The sequence below is a fragment of the Equus asinus genome, chromosome 16 (assembly GCF_041296235.1).
Source record: "Equus asinus isolate D_3611 breed Donkey chromosome 16, EquAss-T2T_v2, whole genome shotgun sequence".
Taxonomy (NCBI): Eukaryota; Metazoa; Chordata; class Mammalia; order Perissodactyla; family Equidae; genus Equus; species Equus asinus.
Genome location: NC_091805.1, coordinates 44665867 through 44692564, shown reverse-complemented (window position 1 = coordinate 44692564; position 26698 = coordinate 44665867). Strand labels below are relative to the sequence as shown.

The 26698-nt window shown below is 37.9% G+C and overlaps 2 protein-coding genes across 6 annotated transcripts in view; one reads left to right on the top strand and one right to left on the bottom strand.

The window, feature by feature from the left end:
• Window positions 1-19863, bottom strand: part of CAPZA1 (capping actin protein of muscle Z-line subunit alpha 1) — a 46117-nt gene extending 26254 nt beyond the window's left edge. Inside the window, exon 1 of the mRNA XM_014837230.3 lies at window positions 19301-19863. Within this exon, the coding sequence (XP_014692716.1) occupies window positions 19301-19339 (39 nt within the window). The 5' untranslated portion in view covers window positions 19340-19863. The remainder of the gene's footprint in view (window positions 1-19300) is intronic.
• The window catches only part of ST7L (suppression of tumorigenicity 7 like), a 62773-nt gene continuing 54960 nt past the window's right edge, over window positions 18886-26698 (top strand). For 3 of the 5 annotated variants that reach the window (XR_006514961.2, XM_070487047.1, XM_014837223.3), the window contains exons 1-3: window positions 20055-20262; window positions 22041-22123; window positions 24740-24902. Coding sequence is in view for 4 of the 5 variants with exons in the window: in XM_070487047.1 (XP_070343148.1) it covers window positions 20055-20262; window positions 22041-22123; window positions 24740-24902 (454 nt within the window). In the remaining variant the exon portion in view is untranslated. Of the gene's footprint in view, window positions 19275-19860; window positions 19975-20054; window positions 20263-22040; window positions 22124-24739; window positions 24903-26698 lie in introns of those variants that run through there. The other 2 variants (XM_044749549.2, XM_070487048.1) reach the window with 2 other exon arrangements.

Sequence of the window (26698 nt, the reverse complement as noted above, 5' to 3'; positions counted from 1 at the left end):
GATGAGTGGTGCCACATCGGTGCCCAGGATCCGAACCCGTGAAACCCTGCGCCGCTCAAGTGGAGCACACGAACCCAACCACTAGGCTACGGGGCCAGGCCCTCAAAAGACTTTTGAAAATAAAACTGGGACTGAGAAGAAAATTAGATAAAGACAGAAATAATTTTACAACTTCAGTATCCTTAGAATAAAAGAAAAGCTGCTCCATGGCCAAACATCTTTTCAGTCAAGAAAGGCCTACTAATTGATGGAGTTAGTAAAATGGAAAACCTGGATTCTAATTACTGGCTCTGCTGGTCCATTATCTAACTAGATTTGTGATTCTGGAAACATTACTAACCTTTTTTAGTCCTGAGTTTCCTCATTATAATCCAATTCCTAAAAGAGATTAAAAGATCTGCAAAATTTCTTTCAGTCATAAAATTCTACATGGCTTTTTAAGACTTAGAATACAAAAAGTTTGAGAACCCTGCCACGAAGGGTAATACAGATAACATTATTTTTCTGGGATCAAAACTGGTGAAGATTAAGAGGAAATACTCCATAAAGCTCTTTTTTTTGGGGGGTGGGGGGAGATTAGCCCTGAGCTAACTGCTGCCAATCCTCCTTTTGTTGCTGAGGAAGACTGGCCCTGAGCTAACATCTGTGCCCATCTTCCTCTACTTTATATGTGGGACGCCTATATGCGTGCCTAGCAGTGCCATGTCTGCACCCGAGATCCGAACTGCCAAACCCTGGGCTGCCAAGAAGCAGAACGTGTGCACTTAACCACTGCACCACCAGGCCACACCTCCATAAAGCTCTTATATTAACTGAGCAACAACAGTAAAAAGGGTTCTAATTAGGAGGTAAGAAATGCTGCTCAACTCATGAAAATTATATCACACAGGACTAACAGTTCCAATATGGATTTCAAACTGTGTATATTTGCCTTGGCATGTACACTTAATCATATTTCTATACTTGTCAACTGTTAGTGTTAATCACTTAAGAAATTAGTAAACCTATTTTGAATAGCAAACCTGTTTTTTTTTTAGTCTATTTGTGGCAAATCTGCTGAGCAGCTATAGTATATCCCACTTTCTGTCAAGGTGCATTTCCCATAATCCTCACATAATTGTGAAACTCCCTTTAGTCAAGCAAATTTAAGTGTATATAGTTCAAAACTATATTCATACACCACCAAAAAACTATCTTCCTTAAAAAAAAGCCACAGTCATATTTTACATACCACTTATGTAACACAACGTTTGAATGTATAACAGTAAAAGTTACCAAACTGAAAATTCAATTCACTAACATTTCTGAAGTTATCCCCAAATTTTCAAAAGTTACAAAATCTGGGGCGAGCCCAGTGGCCGAGTGGTAAAGTTCCACACGTTCTGCTTTGGTCAACCAGGTTTGTGGGTTTGGATCCTGGGCACAGACCTACTCCACACTTCAGCCATGCTATGGAAGCACCCCACATACAAAATAGAGGAAGACTGGAACGGATGTTAGCTCAGGGCAAATCTTCCTCAACAAAAGAAAAAAAAGTTACAAAATCTGATGGAATTGACATAATTGAAAGAACAGTCATTCGGATAATGGGTGAACTGACACAGCATATAAAAAAGTAATAGTTCATCCATTCAGCAAACATTTACTAAGCACCCATAAAGAGAAATATCAGCAAATAAAGATGAAATACTGACTAATATATTGTCACTGTCCTCAAGGACCTGACACTTAGATAGTAACACAGCAAGCAACTATTAAAAAGCACAGTGGGCCACAAAGGAAGGTGCAGTCAACTCTACATTTGTCTAAGGAGGGAGTGGGGTGGCCTTCAAAGGCAGTGATGTTTGAGCTGGATTGGAAGATGAGTAGATACCAAGGAGGGCATTCCAGGCAGAGGTAACAATATGTACAAACTAAGACAACATGGCACAACAAACTGAATGTAGATATTAAAAAGATCGGTGAAATGTAAAACAATGCTACTTTCTCTGCTAATTCTTTCTGTGTTTTGGAAAATAAAGGGTTTTTTCCTTTAAACAAAATATTAATCACTTATGTTAACCTGCAATAGATTTATTACAGTATTTTTAAATGAATTAATGTTTTAAAAATCAGTTTTTATATCTAATACAATAGATTTACGTCACATAAATAAAAACTCAATTTCTAAGAGTTTAAGGGGTCCTGAAGGCAAAAAAATTTGAGAGGTGCTCTTTTGACATGGGTTGATGTTTGTCATATACTGTGTTAAGTAAAAAAAGTTCACAAAATGACGTATTCCTGTTTTATTTAAAGTACACATATTTAGAAATAGTATAGCTACTAAATTTTAACTGGGACCATTTTTGGTAGCAGTAATACAAAATATATTTTTCTTCTCTTTTTTGGCATATCTCTGTTCTAAAAGTTGTACAATGAATGTAAATTATTTGTATGAAAAAGAGGATTTTTAAATTTTTTAAAAATCAAAAAAGAAGTATGCCAACATCCTACACCCAATAAATAAACTTTTTTAAAAGATGAAATGGGGGGTTGGCCCCGTGGCCGAGTGGTTAAGTTCGCGGGCTCTGCTGCAGGCGGCCCAATGTTTCGTTGGTTCGAATCCTGGGCGTGGACATGGCACTGCTCATCAAACCACGCTGAGGCAGCGTCCCACATGCCACAACTAGAAGGACCCACAACAAAGAATGTGCAACTATGTACCTGGGGGCTTTGGGGAAAAAAAAATCTTTAAAAAAAAAAAAAAAAAAACAGATGAAATGGGACATAAACAAAGATAAAGGCTACTGAGGGACACCAAAATTGAAAGAACCAGGTCAAGGAAGCCACAGGTCAAGGAAGCTAAAGGATGGAATAAAGTGAGGTTGTCAAAATGCTAAAGACAACAAGGAAGGCTTTTTAAAGTTATACTTTGCATATGATCATTGACCAAGAGCTTTGCCTTATTCATTTCATATCTGCATAGTGCCTTAGCTTGAAAATATCAGTTGATTAACTGGTTAAATGAGAGGATTATACCAAAAGAGAAAAGTAAACTAAAAGCTTGCTTTCATTTTCTAAAGGAAAAAAAAATGCAGTGTACAAAAGTCAGAGAGGAAGGAACATCAAGTAGTAGTATTTGAATTCAGGTTCAAATGCTGAAAAAACTAAGTGATCCCACTACACTTGAGAATATCAAGAATAGGAGAAATGTCCAATTAAAGAAACCAAAACGTCTCCAAGTTTTTAAATGAAAGTGGGGAGATTTGAAGAGATGTATGCAACGGCAAGGGTGAAATTTTAAATGAGTGGTTAAAAAGAATGCAGTCATCATTAGATACCATCATGGTATCCTAAAACATTGTCATGGTAAGCAAACCCCATGTTATTTTCTGAGTTACAAAAAAGGTGGATTACCTAGTATTAGATAAACATTTGACAGTCTTTACAAACAGACTTTCAAGTGTTAAGTTGATTTTATAACAATACCATAAAAATACCTTGGGGTAGTAGTAGAAATCATAATGAACATTTACACAGTCACTATAAAATCTAAAGTCAGCTCCATGGTCTCCAAGGCCCTTCACTACTTGGTACCCACTCTCCCATCTCCCCATCTCTTACTGTGTAGCTTCTAGACCTACAGCTACACTCCCGCCCCAAGGCTATTGCATTTTTTGTTCCTTTTGCCAGAAATGCTATTCTATCAGAGAGTTTACTTCCCTCTTCATTCAAGTCTCTGTTCAAATGTCACCTACTAAAGTACTCTTCTCTGACTTCCTGACTCCTATAAATTAGCTACTGTACCCTCGGCATCCTTCACAATTCTAGCTCCTTCACCTGCTTTATCTTTCTTCAAGGAACTTGCCACCACTGAACATATACTTATGTTTACTGCTCAAAACTCCAAAAAGAATTCCAAGAGCACAGAGCAGAGTTCAGCAAACTGCTAATGTAAAAGGCCAGACTGTGAATATTTTAGGGCTGTGTAAATGTGTGTGTAAATATTTAGTGTACACACTTACAATGTGTATAATATGGTTTATGTACACACATACCTATACTACATTAGGAAAGCATTACCCGTTGAGTTAATTAACACATTATTTTGGATGCTTAAATATGTATTTTATGCAATATTTTATGAAATATTACTCTTCTTTTGATTTTTTCCAGTCATTCAACAAACATTAGCTTGTAGGCTATATAAAAACAGGCAGTGGACCAGGTTTGCCAAGCCCTGGCACAGAGCATAAGAACTCATTTTGTTTGTTCACCGCTGTATACCTAAGACTGAGACCTAGCACACGCTAGGAATGTAAATAAATGAATATTATTTTATTGTTTACAAAACTGTCACACTCTGTCTCTCTTTTGATCTTAAAACAGCTTGTTAAAATAGGCAGGGAAGAGACTATTACCCTCATTATAAATGAGGGAATAGGTTCAGAGAGTATAAGTGCTTGGTCCAAGGTCATGTCCCTATACAGGGGTGGAGCTAGAACTAGACAGTCTACTGTGCAGTAGTAACAGGTAATAAAATTCAGGAGGATGGGGCCAAGTGGTTAAAGTTTCATGCATGCTCTGCTTTGGTGGCTCAGGGTTCATGGGTTGGAATTCTGGGTTTGGATCCCTGGTGTGGACCTACTCCACTCATCAGCCATGCTGTGGAGGCATCCCACATACAAAGTAAAGGAAGATTGGCACAGGCTCAGGGCTAATCTTCCTCACCAAAAAAATAAACAAATAAATAAACAAAAATTGTGGTGTCACATGAACTTGGCCTTGTACTTTTAGAGATTTTTTTAAACCAAGAATTGAGTCAAAACTTTGCTTGTGAAAGCTGCAGTTGCCACCAAGTTGGGACAGATAAATAAAAAGATAAAAAATAACTTTAAAAGTCAAAATCTTATCATCCAGCTTCAAAACTGGATCAAAACTAATAAGATGAAATTTAACAGAGATAAATAAGATCACTGGCACAAGCAAAAGGGGAAAGAGAAATGGCTAAACAGCTAGTGACTGCAAAAACGTTTTTGCTGCATTACAAATGATGGATGAAATCTCAATAATAGGGATTTAGTCAATCATTCTCTAGATTGGAGTGGGAAAAGAAAGTTGAAAGCAGGTATACCCCACAGAGGTGAGGCATGTCATCTCCTGCCTAACTGAGAACAACTGATAGGGAGATTTTAGTTGGAAAAAAACTTCGTTGATGCTTTAAAAAGTGTCCCTTTTCCATAAAATAACAGTTTCACTGTACACAGTAGTCACCTGATAGTACGTGCACTAACGGGTATAACTCCATGTATATTTTAATTAATTAATTTTTTGGTGAGGAAGATTGGCCCTGAGCGAACATCCATGCCAATCCTCCTCTATTTTATATGTGGGACACCTTCACAGCATGGCTTGATGAGTGGTGTGTAGGTCCATGCCTGGGATCCAAACCTTTGAACTCCGAGCTGCAGAAGCGGAGCATGCAAACATAATCAGTATGCCACTGGGCCAGACCTTCCATGTACATTTTAAAGGGAGAGTAGCTCAAGCCTTATACATAATTCCACTCCTTCATATATTTAAATATTCCAATAATGTTAATTTCATGGAATGCATTGTATTATGTTTCTAACCAACCTAAAAAAGGGAATTTAAAATCTGTAAGTATCAATGAAAGAGAAGTTTTCCTATATTTCAGTTTCTTCCCGTTCTCCTTCTCTCACCTCTCCAAAAGGGGAAACAAAAATATCCCATCTTTGCAAGATTCAGAATTTCATTTTTACATTACTAATACCTGTAATGAAAGTTTAAAAATCAAACTGAGAAAGTAATATATCCCATTGCTCCTCAGAAACTATTTAATTTTGTTAATTTTCACATACCAGATTTTAGTAAGAAACTTTAGAAAACGAATTAGAAAAAGAAATCTACAAAATTTATAAAGCTCCAGTTTTCAGCTCACTAAATAATCTTTTACTAACAGACTCCACACATTTCAACGTTATATCTATTCATAACTAGCTTCTGAAATGATTTCCTTGACAATCACATACAAAAGTATTCCAAATTGAGTATATTTAACAACTGTAGCTCTTTGTCAATATCAGGTGGGTATTCTAGACAGGCAAGGAAGAAATCTTTCACTAGATAATATCCACATTCCACTTTATCAGCAAGGCCCAGGTCAGTTTATACTCCTCAAATTTTGTATACTTCAGGAGTCAAATGTCTGCCAGCATGTTTCTTGGGTGTCTACAAAAATCTTTACCTCCCCCATTAGTTTCTGAGTGCATAAAAGACTGCTTCTGAGCCTTGACTTGCACTGTCCTCGAAAGTTGTGCCTCTCTCCTCACCTAAATCTTAGTCTATCTAAACAAGGATTAAATCCCTCCTATCTTTTAAGGTTGGTTTCTCCTTTCTTTCCAAGAACTATTCCCCAGTACTTAAGAGTTTCAAGAATCTACTGTCCTCCTACCATACTTTGAACATTTATCACAGCACCTGAAATATAACTGCTGTTGATAATTAGTTCTATAGATACCATTCTGTCCCCAAAGACTATCAAGTTTTCTTTGGGTAAAATGCCTTGCTTTCCTTTTCTGTACTACACAGGGTCTAGCAAAGTAAATGGCACATGACAGGCAATTAGCAAATATTTACAAAATCTCTTAAATAAAGTGACACTAAGGAAGTGTTCTTAGTTTTTAAGATTATGAGGTACTATGGCAAAATGGAAAGATATAGGTTCTAGAGTTGGACTGACCCGGATTTGAATTTCAGCCTCTTAATCTCTTTGAATCACATCCTCTCCCTAAAGAGGGATAGTATCTACTTCTTAGAATTGTTTTGAATAGATTAAATAAGATAATATATGTCAAGTCTTTAGCAGAATATTTAAAATATAATAGGCAGGCTTAATACACGTCAGCTACCATTAACTGGTCACAGAAAGACAACTGCTGCTTTAAATTATTAAACTGAACAAAGTCTTCAAATTACTGAGAAAATAATTCTTTTCCAGAAATTCTTTGGGTCCTAACTACCTTATATTCTCCATCATTACAATCTTTACCAGTAAGCATAAAGAGCAGCAACTTTTTTGCTGACCAAAACAAAGTTTTCCAAAATGTCTCTGCTCCACTTCCCTTTAAACACATCTTTCAAAGTTTACTTATGTTTTCAACTAGGTTAAACTTCAAAAAGGAATAGTAATAAATTGTACTTTTGTAAATACTTATTTTACTTATTTTTATTCTACATCATTCCAGAAGTATTCAAGGATAAATAGTTGCGTTTCTCCTCCTGAAAGAGCTATACCTTTATTCTTATCCTGGTGAGAAAGTTAAGTTCTATTTGCATAGAATTCAACACTATTTCCTAAGGGAGTTTTTTCTATTTGAAGATATTTAGGATATTATTATTTTTTATTTTAAGACTTTATTTTCTTTAAGAGCAGTTTTAGGTTCACAGCAAAATTGAGAGGAACATACAATCATTTCCCATACACTCCCTGGACCCCCATGTGCATAGCCTCCCACATTATTAACATCCTCACCAAAGTAGTATATTTATTACAATCTATGAACCCACACTGACACATCATTATCACCCAAAGCCTACAGTTTACATCAAGGTTCACTCTTTGTATTGTACATTTCTATGGATTTGGAAAAACGTATGACATGTATCTATCATTATAGTAACATAGAGTGTCTTCACTGCTCTAAAAATCCTCTGTGCTCTGCTTATTCATCCCTCTCCCTCTAGGACATTATTCTGAAAAGAGGAAAGAAAATAACTTTTTAAAAAACACACGTTGCTTCAACATGGTTCATTGTTTTCAGTCTGGTTCTAAGGTTTTCAGTATACCAACAATAAATTGTCTGGGGCAATGATTTAATAGGTGTAAGTTCCAAGCTGCTGAGATGCATATATTTCAGTATCAAACTAGCTCTAGAATTCCAGTTTCAGTGTCTTTATCAAATAAGCAAAACCCGTGTTGGCTGAGGTTCTCAGAGGCTAGTGAGAATTTATTTTGGGGCTGTAATTCTGGAAAAAAATATATTCTCAATGATCTCCAGGACCAAACGGAATACCGGTTTCACCAAATAAAATTTACTGTTACTTATGTTTTTTTAAATTTCAAATAAGCTAAATATTACTTTCCCAGTTTAAACTTGGAGACACTATAAAGACTCAGAATGCACTTAGAAACAAAACTTTAGAGGTATATAGTTTATTTTGATTTAACATTATTATCAATAAGGGCTAAGGCTTAAAAAGCATAAAAATATGTCTCAAATTAGGATCAACATTATGAAAAATACATGGTGACACTTTCAAATAATTTGCTTTATGTTTACTCTTTTAAAAGCCATTTTAATACCACAACTAGAAGGACCTGCAACTAAGATATACAACTACGTATGGGAGGGAGTAGGGGGGCAGGGATTTGGGGAGATAAAGCAGGAAAAAAAAAAAAAGATTGGCAACAGTTGTTAGCTCAGGTGTCAATCTTTTAGGGGAAAAAAGCCATTTTAAATAGTTCTTAGAAACCCTTTTCTCTATTATAACCAATTACAAGTTTTGTCAAATACAGACAAATAGGTAGGGAAGGCAGGCAAGTTTTTTTAATTTTTTTTTTAGGAAGATTAGCCCTGAGCTAACTGTTGCCAGTCCTCCTCTTTTTGCTGAGGAAGACTAGTCCTGAGCTAACATCCATGCCCATCTTTCTCTATTTTATATGTCAGATGCCTGCCACAGCACGGCTTTTGCCAAGCGGTGCCATGTCCACACCTGGGATCCAAACCGGTGAACCCTGGGCTGCCGAGAAGCGGAACGTGCAAACTTAACTGCTGCGCTACCAGGCCGGCCCCAGCAAGTTTGTTTTAAGGAGAGCAATTTCATTTTTAAAAATTCTACCAACGCTTAAGGAATATTGCTTGAAGATTTATGAAACTAATTAACACACACAGAGTGCCAAAGACTCTCTCCTCGACCTAACTTTAGTCAGGCTCCTCCGAGTCCTCTTCTCAACTAGGCTTTGTTCTTGGTTCCATCCTGTCTACAGCCTGCCTAGCCCAGTCTTAAGGACCCTGTCAAGTTTAGTGAGAATTTCCCTACTCTTGATATCTGATTACCCTTGATAACTAATCAAGGTCCTCATCTCCCACCTTTGATGTATAAGTCCTCAATGTACCTTTAGCAAGAATCCCGTTAGGTCAGTTTAGCAAGAATCTCTCTACCCTTGATGTCTCCTCTGAGTAGTTTTTCATCTACTGACCCCTCACTCTGCTTACTGGCTAAAAATCCCCAGAGGTCTCCTTTATTTGGAGCTGAACTCTTCTCTCTCCTCTAAAGCAAAAGTACTGAATAAAGTCTTCTTATCGTTTTAACAAGTGTCAGAAAAGTTTTTTCTTTAACAGAGAAAAGTTTTTTCTTTCTTTCATCAGTGTATTTTTTGCGATTTGGTATAATGGTATACAAAAGCAACATACTTAAGCATAAAATTTACAACATACAAAAAAGAACCAAAAAAAACAGCTCCCATTTTATTTTCTAGTTATCTCTCCCAACCATTCCCTTTTAATTTACAACTTCTCTATGAACCAAGTTAAAAGAAAATCCTTCCTTAGTTCTCATTCTGGACTCTCTTAATATAAGACACACAAAATGCTGATAAAAAGATTTCTAAGTATACATTTTAAGTGTTCATTTAGAAGTTCAAAGTAAGTGGTAAGCCTTAAGTCATCAACTATTAAACAGAAAAATTTTAAGTACTGGCTCAATCTCAGTGAAGATTAAAAAAGTTGTCTTATCTTAAACGAAAAATAGCATTTCTATACATATGGAAGGAGGGAAAGGACCTCACTTGGTTTAATTAGAGGATCTGCCTAAATGTCTAGATGAAGAACACAGAAGTAAAAAAATCTGAGATACAATGTTTTAATGAGTTAGAAAAGAAGATAAAAATGAATGAAAAGATCATATAAGCAACTTACTGCTTAGGAGATTGAATGTGTTAAAATACACAAACTCTCATCTCCTACCTTAGGTGACTGGGCAGACAGGTAAAGGGTTTCAAGTGGCCACATACAATGAGTATTGTTTTGGAAATAGGACCAAATTAAGAAATTAGGGGAAAATCCACACCAAACACCGTTAGATTCAGGTGCCAGAGAGCAATGATGCAAATGCCAAGTTCAAAAGGGTAGAGTTCAGCAGTGAGAGCCCATGCCGGATAGAAACAGAGCAGTGGGAAACAAGTATTTTGCTTTTAAGCTCTGGTGCATATCTGACATGTTATGGTATTCTAACTTAAAGGTGTATCTTTTTACCAATTTTATTTTTTCTTCAAAATCATTGGGAGTCAGAACTGGTTTCAGATGCCAGGTTTAGCACTTAATTGCTTGGGTCTTAGTTTCTTCATTTGTGAGTAAAATATCTGTTTGCATCTAGGACTGTTTTAAGAATCCAATGAGGTAACTAACACGAGACGAACTTAGACATAGCAGATACTTAACTTTCTTTCTCTAAGCAAATGCCTAGATGTTACTGAATTTTGAGTAACGTATCTTCTCTAAAAGTTCAGATCTTTGTATTTACCAATTTGTTCATTCATTCAAAACAAAACAAAAAATACATTATTGGGTCCCAGGCACTGAGTACTAAAGATAAAGACAAAAAGGAGAATAGTGAAAGAAGTAAGCCAACAAATTCCAACAAAGCCTTTTTGCCTTAAGCCTGCAGTTCTGAATGTCAGCTATATACTAGAACCACCTAGGGACCTTTAAAATTACTGATGCCTGGGTTCCACCCACAGAGATTCTGATGTAACAGATCTGGGATAGGGCTTGGGCATCAGGATTTTTAAATGCTTCCTCAGATGATTCCAATGTGCTGCCAAGGCTGAGAACCCCTACCTGAAGCTGATATTAAGTGCAAATCAATATGATGGACACAAATAACGTAAGACAAGCATACAGGCAGCATCTTGGCTTTTCAAATCTTTGTATACATTACCACTGATAGCAAAACAATTTATACAAATAATAGCCCTCAATAAAGATGCGTCAATTATTTAAAAATGACTATAATTTAAAGCAGCAAAACTGCCAAATCAGTAGTACAAATAATATAATATATATCATAGAACTTAAGAGGAAGGAGACAGATATGGGTTGGGTTGGTGAAAGCCAGCTACAAGGAAGGGGAAGGTGGGATCTAAACTGGACTCTACCAAGTGCTTTAGACAGTAGGGGGGAAAAGAGGGAGGGCATTACAAATGAGGAGATGGAAAGAATGAAAAAAAGGTGGGGAAAAAACAGCCTTTTCTAAGCCGACCAGTTAGAAGATTTATTTGGAGATAATAAAAGAGAAGGGCAGAGTAAGATAAGATGAGTCAGATGGCAGTAGTTATGCTAATATCAAGTCTGGTTTTACTCTACAGGTAATGGAGAACTGCTGACGCTTTCTGAGTGGGAAGCTCCATTAATAAAAATTAATGTTAGTATTACAGAAGTAATGGAGCCATCAACATGGCTTCATAAAACCTGGAAATCAGTCTGTTCTCTAAGAGTTAACTAGGAAATCAAGACAGATGCTATCAAACCAAGAATCATTCACTCATTCATTCAACAAATATCTGAAGGCCTACTATGTGTCAGGTGCTATTTTAGGCTATAGTGATTCAATAGTATATGGTCCTAGTGGAACTTACACTCTAGTGGGTAAAGAGACAATAGATAAGATTAAAAATTAAACTACACAGTATGCTAGCTGGTAATAAATGCTAAGGAGTAAAAAATAAAGCAGGGAAAGAGGTTATGAAATGTTAGGCTTTGGAATTGAATAGGGTGACCAGAGAAGGCCTCACTGAGAAGGTGACTTCTAATTAAATATCTGCAGGAAGTGAGGGATATAGAAGGAAGAGAACTCCAGAGAACAGAGGAAATGCAAAGATGCTTTAAGTGAGAGTGTGTGGCTCAGAGAGGACCAGGGAAGAAGAGGTAGGAGATGAAGTCAGAGAAGTAAGTGTTAAAGAGGTAAAATCATAGATCATGTAGGGACTTGTAGGCAGGGCAAGAACTTTTATTCTGAAGAAGATGGGAAGCCACTAGAGGATTCTGAGCAGAGGAATGACATTGTTACAACTTACATTTTTTAACCAGATCACTCTGGGTGCTGTGCTGAGGACAGACTGCTGGTAGGGAGGCAACAGCAGGAGGAAGACCAGAGAGAAGGCTAATATGATAATCTGGGTGGGAAATCACAGTGGCTTCTTTCAGAGTGCTTGGAATAAGGATGTGGTGAGAAACAGTCAAATTCTGGGTAAATTCTGAAGGCAGAGCCTACAGGATTTGCTAATGGACCATAAGCAGATTGTGAGAGAAACAGGAATCAAAGATGACACTAAATTTTTTGGCCTGAGCAACTAAAGAATGAAGATGTCATTAACCAAGAAGGGAAAGACTGCAGGAGAAGCTGTCATATGCAAATTTTTGATACATAAGGGCTTCCTTTCAGTCCTGTAAAATCTGCCTAGAGAAAGGATGTCCACTGCTGTTAAAAGTTAGAGGGTGCCCTACCCAAAGACCTGATGTGGTTTTGGTATTGGGTATATATCCCTACTATGGAGGAAAATGCCATGATAATGTTAGACTGCATGGTTAACTTCCCTGGTTCTGACTCTACATTTAAACTGCGAAAAGATTATAATTTGATTTCCCATGTGCCTGACCTACCTGAAAAAGAATCTTATCCTTTCTGTATTTATTAAATTAGTTGTTATTCTCCTTTTCTACATTAGTTTCATCAGGCTACCTAATGTGAGTTTGTCCCTGAGAGATCTGGTCTAAATATCCTGATGAATCAAGCTTCTGAGCTTAACAGGCAGAGGAATAAGATTTAGATAGTGATTCTCAAGCTGCACAATAATTATTGGGAAGCTTATTAACAATAAAAATAGATTCCTGAGCACTGGTCCCCCCAAATTCTGATTCAGCTGGTCTAGTACAGAACCCAGAAATCTGCTTTTGAAAGAAACACAGGTGATTTTACTGTAGGCAGTAACATTCTAAGGTACTGTCATACCCTAAGGTTCCCAAGAAGACAGACAGTGTCCTTGCCCTTGTCATGAGGACTTTCATGATCTTTAAACTCCTCAAGTCATGTTTCGCAACACCTTGAGTTTATAACATTTTAAATACTAGAATTCTTAGTAGCATACTTGAAGTAAAGAAGCTCAAAAGAGCACTCAGTTAATTTAGCAGTAATTATAATGCAGTCACGACCAGAGAACATCAATGTTTCAGTGTCTACAGAAGCATCCATGTTACTATGTCATTAAACTTGACTGCTCTTTAGGGCTGTGCCATTATTTCAGTAAAATTGTTTGCTATCTTAACTCACTACCTACCATCTCCTCAAAGGAATCAAAGTGGGTAGGAGCACAGGTCTGGAAGCAGACTGTCAGCATTGTATCTGTGCTACTAATACTAGTTCTGGACACTTGGCCATATTTTTTTAACCTCAAATATGCCTGTTCACTCAACTGTAAAATGGAGATGACATAAGTATCTATCCTGTGGGGATGTTTTGAGATGAATACATGTTAATACATAAAGTATCTTGTACATAACAAGCACTTAGGTGTTACCTAGATGCAAAACCAAGAATTCACAAGGCAAAGTTCTCTCATGTTCCAATACACCCACAACCTTTCTTTGGTGTAGTTTGGCACTATGCTGTCTTCTTATTTATAAGTTATACTGTGACCTACAATGCATCATATGATCCATTCAACCAAACATTCCATCTCATAGACACTGCCTTAACAATATGTATGTGCAGTTATAGTAAAGATAAATTTTATAAACCACTCAAAATTTAGTACTGTGAAGGAACTGTGGGAAATTAGTGAAAATGTGCAAAGAAAGGAGAGGCTGGAGGCAAAGAGAACAATTAATGCTGTTAAAAACATAATTCAAGCATAAGAAAAGGTCCTGAATAAAGACAATGGTAGAAGGAATGTGGATAGGTTAGACACATTGTTCAGTGAAAAGTCTACCTGTCTGTTTGTACATTCATAGAACAGAAAAGATACAAAAGAAACTGGTAATATTGGCTGCCTCTCAAGGGAACTGGGTGGCTGGAAAACAGGGGTGGAAGGGGACTTTTTACTCATGTCCTTTCCTATCATTTTAATTTTAAGCATGTGATTATGGTTCCTATATACCTAAAACAATTTTTTAAAAAAAGAAATGGAACTGGAGGAACAGAATCTAATGACAGGAAGGAAGAATTTACAGGACCGGAATACTAATCGAACACAAGATGAGAGGCTAAGGGCGAAAAACATGATGCCAACGTTGTGAGCCTGTGTGACTAAAAGAGCAAGACGGTGGGATGAAAAGAAATGCAGAGGTTAGCAGGAGGTTCTGATAAAGGGAGAAGGGAAAATAACAGTAAGTGTATATGAAAATTATCACCTAGTTCAGAAATCCCCAAGTAGTCAAACTGTCTTCAGTATCATGACTAATTTCCCCTATTCAGGATTTTTATTTTCAGAAGCTGATCCATATAAGGACTTTTAACTTTTTTTTTTTTTTGCAAGAAGATAAGTGTGTGCACTGACGAGACAAAAGAGCAAACGATACCTGATCCTATAGTGTGCGTTTTTCTGAGCTTTAAAGGAGAAGACTTTCCGTAGATGAAGTAAATACTTTCATAAAAGGTTTTGCAAGGCTCGGAGTATATATACATAGTCATTCTGGTAAGTATAAGGCTTTGCAGCTTTATGAGATTTCCTAGGAAGATGCTTCCAAGGTGGGTAGAATGTTCCCAGCAGTGGTACAACAGAGCACCAGTAACGGCAGCAAATGCTCAGGCACGATGGATGCCCACAGAGCCACTCAGAGTGTGGACACATTCCTGAACACAAGAAATACCTAGAGATTACTGAAATAATTGGGGGGATGAGGGAGCACGAGCTGGGGAAATAGGAGAAAGAATAAAGCTGTGACTGATTGCTCTCTTTCACACAATAGGTTGTGCCTACACTATGTATACCTGGTGCTATGCTAGGCACTAGATAAAAAGACATGGTTTCAGTTAGCAAGGAATTCAGTTTCGTTATCAGAACAAATGTGTAAAAGCAGACAATGACAGCGACTCCTGGAACATTTTAATGTTTCAATTTTTAAAACAGAGGTTTTTTGCTTTTTTTTTTTTTTTTTTACTAAAGTTCAAAAAAGTACATTAAACTTTTTTTTTGATCCAATTCCCCTTACCTCCCCATTTTAGAAGAAAACTGAGGGCCACAGAGGTAAGAGATTTTTCCAAAATCATACTGGTGACTAAAAGCACAGTAAGGAGAGGCCAAATCTCCTGACACTCAGAATCACTCTCTCCCACTACATCACAATACCTCATTTATAATTCATTAAATAGATGACTCTACTCTATTTTTTTCATTCATGGTTACATGAAAAAAACTGTAATAAAAAAAGCATAGCTTCTGAATCAGACCAACCTGGGCTCTGAATTTTCTAACAAATTACACTGTTTTGCTTAGCATTAAGGCTGGTCTTAATAAAATAGCTAGATGTTCTAGAAGAAATGATAATAAACCTACACTCTTAACCAAAGATTGGCAGCTGAGTTCGCACCTGCTTAGGCTTTAGGCTCCTTCCAAGGATGTTGTAACAGATTATATGAATACTAGTTGGCAAAGCTAATTAAAAAGAAGGAAAGATAAAAGAATGGCAGTATTGATACCAATCGAAGACTTGTTAGAAAATACCCCCATGGCAAACAAGCTTTAGAGTTTACGTCATTCTAAATTAAGGAAGTAATATATAATCAAGGAAATCCAGTTTTAAAGTATAAATATTTTTCATGAACTCTAACAGAACCCTCAAATTTCTACATCTATTTACAATTATTTTCCACATCTCTCCTAACTAATTTTGATAAACCTGTTTCTCAAAAAGTGCCTTAAACATGACATACATCATTGTCTAAACTTAAAGCATACAGATCCATTTCTCATTTACGGTATTTTTGAAGTATTACATAAATATTCTACTAGTTAGGCTGAAGGGAAAAATATGCTAATTATACTTTTTTTCAGCCCTAAAATTCTCTCTGCATTTATGTTTTAAAAATGCTGAGGGGCTGGCCCCATGGCCAAGTGGTTGGGTTTGTGCTCTGCTTCGGCAGCCCAGGGTTTCGCTGGGTGGAATCCTGGGCGTGGACATGGCACCACTCATCAGGCCACGTTGAGGCAGTGTCCCACATACCACAACTAGAAGGACCCAGAACTAAAATATACAACTATGTACCGGGGGGCTTTGGGGAGAAAAAGGAAAAATAAAATCTTAAAAAAAAAAAACGCTGAATCATGAAATAAAGGAAACACAAGGTGTAAAGAACCCAAACAAGCAGTTCATCTCATATTTCAAATTTCCTAACTATGGTATCTTGTCATTTTGGTCTTGTTAAGTATTTCCAACCAAGTAACTGAGGAGTCAAAGTACCTAGAGGAGTAGAGCTCATTCTCAGAAACCGAACTCGAGGATAAGACTAAAAGCATTTATTTCTGCAAGTTATCACACTTTCAACTTCCTGTTTTATTTAGGCAGTTCATCATGACCATTTCAGGTAACAATGCAGAAGTTAACAAACCCAACTTCCTCTTTATAAAGTGATAAAAACTTCAGCAGTTAGTTATGAGCATGGTTGATCTTACCAGCTTTTACAGAAATACTTGCAAGGAAATCAAAGACCATCACACCAAATTCAACTCTGGGTTCACTGCTTTCAGAAAATGTTACAAAGATAAAAAGGAGTACTAAACTATATTCAGAATCACGACAGAGACACCTTAAAAAAATAAATAAATCAAATGCAGTTGAGTCTTAGCTAAAAAGAGAGAAAAAAAGGAAACTAGAGTTCCCTCAAGGAAGAATCAATAGAAACTAAGGCTTAAAATACCTTGTATTAGTGTCTTGGTTGTGAAAGTTTTATAGGACAAGAATCTCATTTAAGGGTCACATTGCTTATGAATACTAAAATATTCACATCAAGAAATCTTGCTGGAAAACTACTTTCTCAATTCTTGAATTCAGTTAAAAGGAATCAGGAGCCTGGAGGAAAAGGAGGCAGAGTAGGTAAGAAGTTGAAGGAGAACTGAAGTAATCTTACAAGTCAAAGCCCTTTCTTTTTACTTAGAGATTACAACAGAGAGAGAGATGGGTTTCATCTCTGTCTGGGAATAAGGATCCAACAAAATTTCCGTAATCTCAAATCACATGTATTTATCCTACAAGATTTTTACTGTATCAGATATTCTTAATTATCCACACTAATGAAGACAATGTGGTTAATCTAAAAACTGTTTACTGAATATGAGATTCACCAATATTTTCTTGCAGTCGATTTACCTTACTAATTATGATTTGCCTGCTATGTCATTATTAAAATTAACAAAAGAAGCAGGCTGAGAGACAAGAGGAACCTGGTCACAGATCTGCTGTTATAAAATCAAGACTATTAAGTTATTAATTTAAACACTGTTAAGATCCAAACACATCTTAATTTGCACTTTGAAATATATACATATTTTCCGAAGTTTAAAGAAAAGGCATTCTAACCTCATGTCAAAGTCAAAAACCCAACAGCACTGGTAATGTATCGCTTGGGCACAATAAACTTCTACGTTTATTGTTATTTAAATCATTAGTGAATTAGTGTTGTAACAATATTTTTGCTTACAATAAGTGGACCATCAGCTGAGCTAACAAATGTTTTGTTATCCCACAGTCTTCACCGTAACTTAAGTTCATCTGAATCAAAACTATTTGCCTTAGAATAAGCATTTTATTATAGTTTTCTCTCCAGCATAAGTTCACATGTAAGATGCTTTTTTTGCCCCTAAATCTTATACATCTATGAGAATTTCCAAGGAAGAGAAAATCTAATGCTGAAATGTTGTTCAATGGCTTGTGAGTGTTTAGCACATTCTTCAGCATTTCAAAATGGCATGCCATATTTAGGTATGATGTATCAAATTATCTGGTACAGAGGACTCATGGATCATAAACAGCCCCCTGACACCTCCACCTCTTTTATTAAAAAAAGAAACAGCTCAGATACACTTACAGAGCACTCCAGGGTGCACATCTTGTAACAACCACTGTGGAAACAAAAGGCATAATTCTTGTCCTCTAACGAGTCATCTAGTGAAATCATTCTAATTTCTACAGATCCTAAAATCACCTATTTACCGAAAAGCCTGACAAACTGTTAAGTGTGCAGTCGCCAGAAAAAAAAAATTACTGCATCTAAAGGAGAATACACTTTTGTATTTAAGACACTTTTTAAGAAATAAGGATACAAATTACACACTGGCAAATTCAACTATAATCAGACACCACAGTGGCGCATCAAAGAAGGCACAATGCTTTGTCTAGACTTGAAAGTGTTAACATGAGGTTTATGTGCTATATAAAGCCTTTCTGGAGTTTTAAAAGAAAATCCGTTGGCTATTCTTGATTTGTTAACAAGACGTCGAAAACTGTTTTTCAAAAATTATCGTAAAGAGGATAGGATGTAAGACGCAGTGGACGGAGGCACCGCGGGGCCGTCTGTACATACAATCAATCAAGGGGGTGCCTACAGGGAAAAGAGTGGTGTTCAAATTCTGAAGCAAATGTCCTGGGGCTTACACGTTTATTACTGTGAATTAGTTCAGCCGATAGCATGTGACAAAAGAGATGGATGTGTGGAGAGGCAGACAACACATGGGGACCTTTCCCTGTCGAGGAGTCGTGACAGCAAAATCACTTCCTGAGGAAGGAGGAGCAAAAGGGAAGTTAAGAGGCCACCCTGACCAGGAAGTGACTCGCCCTAAACTAGCCTCAATCATATCAAAAAATGGGGGATGGGGTGAGCCCCAACAGCTAAAGGCGGGTAAAATAACTGCTTCCTGATACGTCGCGACATCACCATGGCCCCCTCTTAATTACAGAAGAGAGTCCAGTTAGGATTAAAAAGGGAAAGTCTCCTCTCTTGTAGAAAGGCCACTGGATTGTGCCTCAGGCCCCAGAGGAAAAGAGAGTTGAGGAACGGGGAACTGGAGCCACCGTGAGGCAAAGTAAAGCCCCTCAAGAGGGAAGCGTCCCGACTGCGGAGAGCGTATACCAACACGGGCCAGGAAGCTGCTTTCTCCTGGGGATGCTGCCAAGGTTCCCACCGCAGCCGGGCCGGGCCCCTGTTCCCTGTCGCGTGACCAGGTAGGAGAGAGAGGCGGACCCCTTACCTTCTCCTCATCCGACACCCGATCCTCGAAGTCGGCCATCTTGGGCTGCTCTGGCCCAGCCCGGCCCCGGCGCGAGGCAAGCCGGGAAGGAAGCCGAGTGATGGAATCACCGCAGGGGCCGTTGGAAGGACCCGCCCGGAAACGCCGACCGAGAGCGCGCCATGTCAGTTACGGGCGGGGGTGCTGGCTTTGGGCGCCCACGCCTCAGGAAGTCGGCTTTGCCTTAAATGATTTTAAGTCTAGTATCTTTCTCAATGAGTTACATTTATTTCCGCATTCATCTATTGGACGCTGGGAGCGGGTTTTCACTGTTCTTGGCGCATGAGCTCCATCCGACCAAATAGCAGTTGCTACTCCTATAGGTTTTCCCAGTGCCAGTGATCTCCATGGCAGCCGAGTCCAAAGGGCTAAGGGCTGTTCTGCCCCTGGAACGATCGGCGGCTTTTCCAACCCCAGGAATGGGGTGAAAAGTGACCCTCACTCGTAGGGAAGCAAAAACACTTCATTCCGGGTTCACATCTCGGTCCATTTCCTCCGGAATAGGTGCCGCTACCCGCCCCTTCCCGCCCTTCGAAGGAGTGGGTAGCCCCCGTCCTAGCGCGCTCCTCCACCTTCCAAATCCTCTCGGTTCCCCGTTCCCTGGAACGCTCAGCCTTCACAGAGGCCGACTTCAGGTCCGCCACTATCCCAGGATTCCCGACTCCCGGTTTCCTGCCCTCCCCTCCCAGCTGCCGGCGTCTGAGGGAGCGGCAAGATGGCGGACGGTGACGGCTTGGGTGAAGCCGCGGCTGCGGCGGCCTCACCTCTTGCACCTGCTCCCGGCCTGAGCCCGCCGCCGGGCTGGAGGGAGCGGCTGCGGGCCGGGCTGGCGGGGACTGGGGCCTCGCTGTGGTTCGTGGCGGGGCTGGGGCTGCTTTACGCTCTGAGGGTCCCGCTGAGGCTGTGTGAGAATTTGGCAGCGGGTGAGAGGCCCAGACTTCCCCGGGGATGGGCGGCGGGGCCAGGAGAGGTGCCGGGGGCAAAGGCCAAAGGGCAGAGATCCTCAGTAGTCACTGGAGGGCGTCGGAGAATGAGTTGGTGGTCCGCGACCAAGTGGGTTCTTGCCTCTTGGGCCGCAACCCCGCAGCTGATTGTCAAACCTGAGCTGCCGCTGCCGGCTCCTCCCTAGAGCTAAGATCCGCCCTCTCTCCTGTCCGCGTTTGCCCGAGGAAGAGCCACCTGAGAAACTGCAAGCATCAGGTGGTAGGACAGATGAGAGCAATTTCAGAGTTGGATGCAGAATTTATATACACCCCCTACCGTTGGTAGGATCCCTTAAAAACCGTTCTTTGAGTCTCCCGCCGCTCAGCTGAGAGTACCCGCACCCAGACGACAAAGAGGAGCGCTTCTGTAATTCAAAGATCTAAAAGAAACAAAATGCCTTGATCTTAGCCAACTATTCTCATGTTTTAAAATAGTTCTGTCGAGAAACCGTTTTCATGATATTTTTGTCTGTTCTTTGCTTTAGGCTTTATCTTGAGTAATAAAAGAGAACAGTGCAGGAAGTAAAGAGAAAGAAAGACACGAACAGCAGAGGTTCTTTCCTTAGTTCTTTCAACATTTATAGAGAGCTTGCTATGTAGCCTGAAGATACAAAGATGTGTAAGAAGTGATGATCCTCGTGGATTCTGCAAATATTGTCCCTTAGGCGCAGCCGAGACTAAGTGGATGAGAGCCAGGGCCTCTTACCCTGTCGTTACAATATTTCAACTCAAGTTCTGAGCGGCAACCTTAGAACAAGATGGAAGTATTTCTGTTGTGTGATGATTGTGAACTATCGGTACTGTGGTTTATTTTTCCGTAGCAAGAAAAGGGCGAATATCTGCTTTTGTATTCTTTGAGATGACATGAAAGACTGTGAGATAATGTTCTGAAATATTTTGGACTTTTTAGCGCATAGGTACTATGTAAATTTGGAGATGACTAACACACTAAAACAGGCTAAATAAATTGGCCTTCCTAGACTGAAAGAGCTAATTCTGTAACAGGTTAATGAAGTGCTTACTAGTGGTTTGTATGCTCAGTGAAATGTTATTAATTGGGTTTATCATTTATTTCTCTACATTATCTAAATACACCATTTAGATGAGAGTAGTTGACTATTATAGATTTTTATTTCTTTCTAAAACCCAAAGTATTTATCAGACAATTATTAGAACTGACGAATCTGGTCCAGGCTTTCAGTCAGTCAGGCCCAGGGAGCTCTCAGTTTGTTGCTGTTGTCTTTGGGCTATTTTGCCTCTCTAGCTGACATACCTCGCACATACATTGTTTGCTGCCCTCTAATTTGAAACACTTGTTTGTATCTCACCAAAATCATTAGGGAGTGGTTTTAAACCTTCTTTGTAACAGGATGTTTATTTAGCTTATCCTTATAGATCTGCAAAGGTTCTTGTCTAAATTATGATTTATGAGTTCTTAGTTTTATTCTCAAAAGTAAGCTAAATTATCAAAATGACATAACTGTCTAACAGATCAACAGTGTAAAATTCTACCCTTACATGTGTGAAGGCATTTTTAAGATATGATACAATGGGAATTTAGAATAGCTTTTTAAAAAATTACAGCTTTCTCAAGTGAATCTCATACTAGGTATTAATACCAGTTGTGTTCCTCTACTCATAAAGGTACCTGGCGTATGTGTAATTTGAGTACTTTGAATTTGCATTTTTTTAAACTGATTTTTTTTTCCTTTTGGCAGTGACAGTATTTTTAAATTCATTGACACCCAAATTCTATGTGGCACTTACAGGGACATCTTCTTTGATATCAGGACTAATATTTGTAAGTAGTTTCCACTGCTTTCATGCTTTGGTATTTATCTAAAGATCAAATCTCTTTATATGGTTGCAGTAATTATAAATACTTATAATCAGTTTTCTCAAAATGTGTTCAGCATTTGGAAAAACACTGCATCTTCCTCTCCACTTTTAGAGATTGGCAGTATTCATTTGCATATAAAAGACTATTGTATAGGGGGCAGAGGCTGGGAGGTAGGTTGTGAACTAAATACCTGCAGGGCCCAGCTGGGTAACAAAAATGAGTGAAATGGGCAGTGTAAGAATTAAATTCCTTATTTACTTTGAGGACTGGGTAATCTGGACAGCGCATGCTCCTTCTAAAAGGGACTAAAGCTAATTGTTGCCATATAGACTTCAGACCAGTATTACCAGATCTTCCGATTCTTTAAATTATTTCCAAAGAACCTTATTATACAAGTTTTTATATAAAATCTCCCAATACTTGGCAACATTGGGTGGACTAAAAATTTATCTCTGTCTTGAATTTAGCCTATAGGCTGCCAATTATCTTCTCTGGAGTGTTTAAGAACAGGGTTTTGAAGCCAGGCCAACCATCACTTTAGTTGCATGACTTTGAGCAAGTTAACTTTTCTAAACCCTAATTTATTTATCTGTAAACTGGGGATAATAATAGTATCAACTTCATAGGATTTATGAGGACTGAATGTGATAATGCGTGTAAAAGCTTGCAGCAACATGGTAGCTAGCTCAGAGTGAACACTTAATTAATTTTGGCCATTGTTATTCTGAGAAGTCCCACAATAAAGAAATCTGTTTAACTTTAATTCAGCTTTTCCTTGTTTTATTTGACTAAACTATCATTTTTAATTTAAAAAAATTTTTTTAATTTTATAATCTCTATTAACATCCCTAGGAACTAGTGTTTCTTAGTATAAACTTTGTAAAAATACTGCCTCAGCTAAAAATCTTAGGAAGTATTATGGCATGCATGACCAATGAATTTTTCTGTACTTTTTTCTCATCTCTAGGTGGTGCTCTCCAACTGTAGTGGAAATAATGGCATTTGTATTGGAGTGTTTTGGTTTTTAAAATTTTTTGTAGAGACTAACACTTGACCATTTTGTTGAAGTGAAATGCTAGACAAGAAAGGGATTTTTATTTTGACTTAAAAAAAATGAGGAATTCAGGATGAAAATTATGTATAAATATAAGCTTCAAAATTTATTGATTTATAAAGCCCACTCATAATTAAGCATATTTTAGTGTATTTATTCAATAGCATGTAAATGTCTGAATAAACTGTCTTTAAACAGCTGATGTAGTGGAAAAGGCATTGACCTTGGAACCAGAAAATAGTTTTGAGTCTTGACTCTGCCACTTACTAGCCGATAACTTTGGGCAAGTCACATAAATTCTCTGAGTCTTAATTTCTTCATTTATAAGAGAGGGGCAACTTACATATATATTATATATATATAACATATAGCTTACATATATAATACATAAAGTAGCTTTAAAAATTTGCTGTTATTCTTTTTAAACCAGAATTTTAAATTTACAAAAATTAGGAAATTCAAGTAACATTTCAAAGGTTAAACTATGTCATTACCCTTGTGATATTAAGTTTTATTAGCAATGGTTATTCTGTTTATAATTTATTTTACCGCCTGAAATGAGGAAGCTAGCTGTACTGCTTGTGTTACTTCTACCTGATGGGCTAGTATGCTTGGAAGCTTAAAGAATAGCAACAAAGCCAATTGTCTAACTAATTATTACAAGTGAAAAGATTACTCTGAAAGGAAAACACAAGATCCAGTAGGAGTGCATAATACAGCTTTCTGTTCTGTGGAATCAGGAAAATTTCCATGAGGATGTGTCTTTTAAGCTAAAACCCAAATGAGCCAGGCAAAGGGAGTTGAGAAGGCTGGAGTGTCCAGATCTGAAACCTTCTGCTAACTCAGCACAGAGAGCTTCTTTTTATAACAATGATAAACCATGGAGATAGAAAGAAGTGAATAGCCTGATTTTTCAATAGTTCAATTTGGGCATCAACCTGGCACTTAACCTACATTAATAATACTGCTGAATACTGGAGTAGTACTTTATTGTTCAAAAGGCACTTATAATTCTTGTTAATCATATTTAATAAATAGGACGTTGAGGCTCTGAGAGGTTAGAGGTTAAGTGATTTGCCCAAAGCACATGGCTGACGTGGCTGAATTGGGAGTTAAATGTGGGCATTCTAACCCTAATCTAGTGCTTTATCCACCACATTAGATGTCCCTAAATTGTTTTCCTTTTAATTATATTACAAATAGAATAAAATGACAATGTAACATGACAGTTAAATTATTTGTAGATTAAACACTTCTTATTTTTTAATGCTTTGTTTACAGATGTATTTCTTCTAGTTTTGCCTGGGCTTGTCTAAATTTCATGACAAAGCTATAAAAAAAATCGTCCACTTTTGCTTGGCATGTGTTATTGGGGAATCTTGTGTTTGATTATTTTTTTAAAAGAGAGCACATTTAAAATGCTGAATTAAACAGGAACATCTTGAGAGAATGTTTTGATTTGAGCTCATTTTTCTGCTGATCAGTTCCTTTATGAATGAAGGATGTTTTTTTGTTTGTCATAGATATTTGAATGGTGGTACTTCCATAAACATGGCACATCTTTTATTGAGCAAGTATCTATAAGCCATTTGCGACCGCTAATGGGAGGAACAGAAACCAGCATTTCAGAGCCAGGTTCTCCTTCCAGCAACAGAGAAAGTGAAACCAGCAGACATAACTTGTCAGGTGACTACTTATCTAATATGTTTTCAGAGCTATATAGTTAAGACTGTGGCTATGGGAGATAGAAAACACACAGCAACATAGAGAAATTTCTTTGTCTTTCATGTAAATATAGATAATCCATGGCTGATATGGAGAGCAATGATCTTCAGAAACCCAGACTCCTATTTTGTTAGCGTGCCATCTCCAAATGCAGTTTTTCCTTGTGGTCCGAGACAATTGCTTTGACATTAGCCCTCATATCCACATTTCAATCATCAGGAAGGAGAATAGGCCAGGAGAAGACACCCTTTCCCTGACTCCACCCCACCGTAGTCAAGAACACTTCCCAGAATGTTACATACTATTTCAACTTAACTTCCTACTGGTCAGACTTTTGTCAAATGGGTAGAATTATCTGAGGGAGGCTAGAAATTGTAATCATCTTCTCAGCGTATATATGCCCAGCTAATAATGAGGAGATTTTATTAGATGAAGGAGAGAACAAAGAAAATTAGCCATCTCTGCCAAGAGAGCAAAGTTAAGAAAAATACTTTTTCTTCTCAATGTATTTACAAGGACATGAAAAGCTCATTTATGTATGATATTCCATTGTCGTAATATAATTGTAGATTGTTCCTCTTTATGTATCCAATAATACAAAGTAAATATTGTTAATGGTATGCAATGGGGAAAGTAAAATTTTCAAAGCCAAATAGAAGTGATATTTTTGGATTATTGTTCCTTTCATTTGGTATAGGTAATAATCATACAGTAATAATACAAATGACTTAATTCTACAGATTGCCATAATATCTCATTTGTTCAATAAACCTAACCAGTAGAGTTATATTAGTTTAGTAGAAAAATACTACCTGAGTGCAATTGCAGGCACTTTTTAGGTGTAGTCAGGGAAAGTCTCTGAGAACGTACCATTAAAGCTAAGCCCTGAAGCATGAGTAGGTGTTGATTAGGAATAGCAGAGTGGGATTGGCAGCCATTCAAAAGTACAGGAAGGAATAATGGTAATTTTCTTTCCCCTTCTCCTTTCTCCCCTTTCATAAAATAATTACAGAGCTCCTAAGGATGAGACATATTAAGATGAATATGACATAGATCTGTCCTGAAGAAGCTCAGAGTCCACTATGTAAATAATTACAATAATGCATTATAAAATCTTATTCCCTGTTGTAAGATTGAGTATGCCATTGTGTGAAAGTGAAGATAACCTTAAAAACATTCCAGCTTGGTAGAGGATACAGACATATAAATGATGGCAAAAGATATGGAAGATACTTTTATAGAGTATATTGAAGATACTGTGGTGACAGAAAAGAGAGAGTAGTCAGTTATTCTTGGAAGGAGGGCCACAACATTTCACAGAAGAGATGCTTGAATTGACCTCTAAAGTGAGTCAACGTTCTCCTTTGGTTCAACTTTCTCTGCCTGGGTAACTGCTTCTCATTCTTTAATATTATTTTCCATAGATATATATGCTGGGAGAACTAATTTTAAATTTCTACCACAAAGGTCTCTTTAAGTTTTAGACCCACATTTCGAATTCTTTGCTAGAAATCCACACTGGGGCCGGCCCAGTGGTATAGTGGTTAAATTCGAGTGCTCTGCTTCGGAGGCCCAGAGTTCACAGGTTTGGATCCTGGGCGCACACCCAGCACTGCTCTTCAATCCACACTGTGGTGACATCCCTCATAGAATAGATGGCACAGATGTTAGCTCAGTGACAATCTTCCTCAAGCAAAAAAGAGTAAGATTAGCAACAGACGTTAGCACAGGGCCAATCTTCCTCAAAGAAAAAAAAG